A 4,581-nucleotide genomic window follows, 5' to 3' on the forward strand; every position below is an offset into this window, starting at 1 on the left:
AAAATACACATTTTGCATGCTCCCTGAGAATCGAGCCGAAATCCTCTGTGCTCGGAGACTGTTGGCGCATGAACGTGGCCGCTGCGAATGCTAGGTACATGAAAAAATAAAAGTCGAGTAAGGCTCGCTGTGCTCTAAGAAATAAGCAATGAAGCCTTTTGATGTTCGCATAGAGTCAGCAACATGAATAACAATGGTTTAACGATCGGATCACGCTCCCGGAGACCGGCATTCACTTCGAACATCCATTCATGTATATTGAATAGGCCTAAACAATACTGGAGCATTTATTCGAGGGCGTGTACAACACTTACAATGTATTGACAGCAATCGACAACACCGTGACAATAGCGACACGGACGCCGCGTACTTCCCGGTCCTCATTGGTCAAGCCAGCCCTACTGCGTCAATGAGCCGAAATGCTGCTGAATGCAACGATCCTACAAGTCATTGCTTGCGTGTCTGGGAGCCACAATTATGAGCGCCATCATAGCCGCACAATAGCGTTTGACATCGCTTAGCTCTCGACTGCATTCGCAGGTTCTTTCGCACGTTCTACACATTCACTATTGACGCGAGTGTTTCAAGCTTGCTTGCGCTGGATGAGCGTTGACGCTGTGCGAACAACACCGTACGAAGCCAAAGCGGTTTCTAGCTTCAGATATAGGCAGTGCTGGCAATCTCCACCTTTAGTCTTTATCGTATGTCTGACAGCGCTTTCGTTCAAGTATTCGCTGCTTTTCGGTGCTATAGCAGAACTATTTGTCGGACATCGGATTGACGACGTTTTGCACTGACGTGTGCTTTTAACTTCACAGATGGCCAAGTAAGTTGACGTTATCCCCGTTATTTTGATCAGGTTAGTTTCTATATCGATTTATTGGGCCTCAGTGACTTTTATATGCATCAATATACGTTTACGACCAGATGAACTTATCGGCATTATTCATTCTTACTTGCGGAGCACTCCCGAAAAAAGAAAAAAAAAAAGAATGGACAGCACATCGACCGCCGTTTGTTATGGTCTTCGCGTCATGATGTTCGTATCCAAGATAGCCGGTTGCCCCTTTGTCAACGGCGTCTGCGGAAGAAGGGAGTGCAAAAAGTCGAGGCTCTGTTGGCTGATTTCGGGACCATTCGGACTCGCCTACTCCGTCATCTGCATCGCTTTGTGTTCCTGCGTTGGGCTCGTCTACGTAGCGACCGTGCTTTGGCTTAATGGGCGCACCGACCAGATCACATTCATCACTCGCAGCGGTCTCTATTTCGTTGTATACGGTCAAGTCGTTCTCAACATTTGCAACCTGCTGCTCAGGAGGAAGCAGCTTGCCGACATAGTCGTGACGGCGACCAAGCTAGAACCAAGCCTCCGCCTGGACATGAAAAGCGTGCGTCGGCGTCTCCAGAAAGTCACCCTACTCTGCCTTCTTTACACGCTGATAGACGCCTTCAAGTATGTCGTGGGTCGCAGAGGTCAGATAAAGGTCGCCTTCTACCTGTTCCGAGGCTACGGCGACCACGTCAAGAGGCTGTTTGTACCGTGCTACATCGCCAGCTGCTTCCTCGTCTCGACTTGGTACAACATGGTCTTCTGGCAGATCGTGTACTTTTCGAGTCTCTTCCGCGAGTACTTCGCCGCCTTGAGCGATCGGCTCGAGTCTGAGATGGCGAACGAATCTCGTGCTGAATCGAAGGGTTTGTCGTCGGAGAGCGTGCGCCTGAACCTGGTCGAGCTGCAGAAACTGCTGCGCAAGGTCAACGCCTTCGTCGGTGTCCAGGCGCTGTGGTACTACTGCGGCAGCGTGTTCTTCCTCTGCGCCATGCTGTACTACAACACGGCCACCTCCAACGTCGGCGTCGCTGAGAATGCGTCCAACTGGTCGTACGTCGTTGTGATGGCCGCGGGCGTCGTCTTCTCGACGGCGGCCGCTAGCAGCATGACTCACGAGGTGAGGCCTGCAACTTCCGTGAGGCGAAGTTCTGAGTTTGAGGGAAAATCTTACGTCTATCACGCGCATTGCTATTAATTTCGATGCTGTGCTTTTGTATAAAGAAAAAGTGCAATAGATAGCCACATTTACGCCTGTAATGTTATGACTGTCTTCGTCAATCTTCCTGCGAGGCATGATAAGTGCAAGGCAGAAACGACGGTAAGATATAATTGTAGATGGCGCTTAAGGGCCTCTCACCACGTCTGGCCACATAGAGCTGACAGGCGCAGTGCTTACGATGCGCGCTGCCGATGGTGTCTGCTAAGAATTGCATCGCTACGCGCCGAGGAAAGGGCTGAAATTTCAAACTAAACGCCGTTTGACCTTCTCCTCGCAAGCGCCGTGCTTCAAGACGGGGCGGTGACGTAACACAGCAAGCGCGCCTACGTCAATGTATACGCCGCGACGTTGCTCATAGTGAGCCATGACACTTCGAGAACTCTAACGACTACTCCATACGCGTCAGTGCCTTAGGAAGGCTCCCCCTGGTATGTATGCACGTCGTGCATCATCGAGTTGCCTCCATTGCTACTAGCGGCATTGTGAGACGCCTGCATGGTAGTTGCCGGGGTGCTGTTCCTCCTGCGAGCAGTTGCCATGCGAGCTGAGTCGCGCCAATACGTCGCTCCCACGTAAAGTTAGAACACCGTCCGAGAAGTTCAAGCGCTACGTGAAAGCATGCTATCAGAGTCAGGGCTTTGCCCTTCATGCGAAGCTACCACCTGCAACTTGAGGATTATTGTGGATATTAGGATACTTCAAGGTTACATAAATGCATCAAATCATTGCACATGCAAACTTTGTCGAATTATAATAGCAGTAGCATTAAACGAACGTGGTCTAACCGGGCAAAGTTGACGTGACACAAATTTGTGGACTTGCAGTGCCGGGAGGTGTCTCTCCAGCATATACCCGGGCACAGTTTGCTACCTGTCCCCGCGTAACGCCATTATGCTGCAGGTACCGCGCTTATCATCAGTCATCTTAAAGTGCACAAAGATGATGAGATGTTACTAAATTAAGCGAGGACGTAGATGGTCCGGATGCAGTTTTGTTAAGTTAGTGAGAAAGTTGCTCAGTTTCTCGAGTTTTTAGTCACCTTAAGGACAACATTCCCTTTTTTGGTCTCTTTGGTGACACCAATAGCGAATACATTGTCTAAGTTAAATTGATCAAGGGACATTTGCAAAGCTGGATGCATCGCCTCCATTATTTTTCGAGAGCGATATATGCACCTACATTTATCGCTTCTTCTAAAGGCATAGTGAACAGTCTAGTAATGAGCCATGATGGCGCGTTATAGTTGCTATTTTAGTCGAAGCGTTATGTTGAGATAAAATGCTGTTTTAGAAAATCATCGTTTGATCTTTCCCCTGTTTAAAGACCGGCTGTTGGCGTTGCCACTGTAGGGTATAATTTAAAGCTGCAATTTAAAGAATCAATGTCTAGAAACGTATAAAACAAAAGAAAAACATAAAATATTTTTATTAGTATAATCATAATCATCTGAGCAAATTTCGATCAAAATTGATTGTTATGGATTTGAACCTGGCGATTTCGTCTAAAGAAAAGGAATCTTACGAGTACTGACCGGATATCAGTGCGCAGTAGGGAATATGGACTTAATAAAGGTTATGACGAGGAAGCGCAAATGAATTATTCACACTCGGTTCCACTGTCACCATATCTCTCTGACCTACATGGCTTAGGGTGCTCGAAGTAGTGCCGCCCTTGAATTGATGGTGCCTACAAACTTTCGTTTCTGGCCTCACATGCTTGTCATGAGCTATTAAGGGTGTATTACACTGTTGCACAGTTTTACTGGAGCTGAAAAGTTCTCATTTGTTGCAGGCTTCTCGCATCCACAGCATCATTCAAGCGTCAAAGTTTGAAACACTTTCAGACGCTGCAACGCATAGGGTACGTGCACGATGAAAGCGGCGCACTGCAGTTGCATAACGGCATTAAATATATTGTTGCTATTTCTTACTTGTAAGGGGATTTTTTTGTAATCGTAATTGTTCTATCTTTTCAGTTGCATATACTGATATTAACTGTAGAAGACCTTCAGGGCTCCTTGACTGGCTGCGGTATGTTCGTCATCAATCTGCCATTGATTGTAACGGTAAGTTGCTGGATTTTTGTATTCACCTGCTTCGAGTGTTCCAGAAACAATAGCATGCTATACTATGGGGTTAGTTGCGGAAATTAGTGTTATCTTGCTTTGAAGCATATATATGAAGTGCCAAATAAAGGTTACCTTCAGCCAGTTATTACGCTGTTTGTACGTAAACCAGAGTGCTAAATATGTGACTCGCGTTGGGAATGTTTTAACACAGCAAACTAGCGTATGATACTTGTGGTACGCCTCAAGAACTGTGGCTTTATGCGTAGCTCTATACAATTTTTTTCTATAGAAGGTGGCTACTTACAATGAGAGCCCGCTTCACAAATTTCATACGGTCTCAGGCAATCATTTAGCGGAAGTATTTATGTTTACGTAATCATGAAATCTTACCACGATAACCATCAGTGTACCTAGGAACGATTAAACAGAATCTGATAAGCTGAAATCTAACATGAGCCATCT

General features: G+C 46.7%; 1 protein-coding gene across 2 annotated transcripts in view; it reads left to right on the forward strand.

The window, feature by feature from the left end:
• Nucleotides 1-470: 470 nt before the first annotated feature.
• The window catches only part of LOC126545088 (uncharacterized), a 4,485-nt gene continuing 374 nt past the window's right edge, over nucleotides 471-4,581 (forward strand). Inside the window, exons 1-3 of one of the 2 annotated variants that reach the window (XM_050192789.3) lie at nucleotides 471-1,949; nucleotides 3,843-3,911; nucleotides 4,027-4,116. In XM_050192789.3, the coding sequence (XP_050048746.1) occupies nucleotides 993-1,949; nucleotides 3,843-3,911; nucleotides 4,027-4,116 (1,116 nt within the window). In that variant the 5' untranslated portion in view covers nucleotides 471-992. The remainder of the gene's footprint in view (nucleotides 1,950-3,842; nucleotides 3,912-4,026; nucleotides 4,117-4,581) is intronic. The other variant, XM_055061147.2, reaches the window with a different exon arrangement.

This window comes from Dermacentor andersoni, chromosome 10, assembly GCF_023375885.2.
Source record: "Dermacentor andersoni chromosome 10, qqDerAnde1_hic_scaffold, whole genome shotgun sequence".
Lineage (NCBI taxonomy): Eukaryota > Metazoa > Arthropoda > Arachnida > Ixodida > Ixodidae > Dermacentor > Dermacentor andersoni.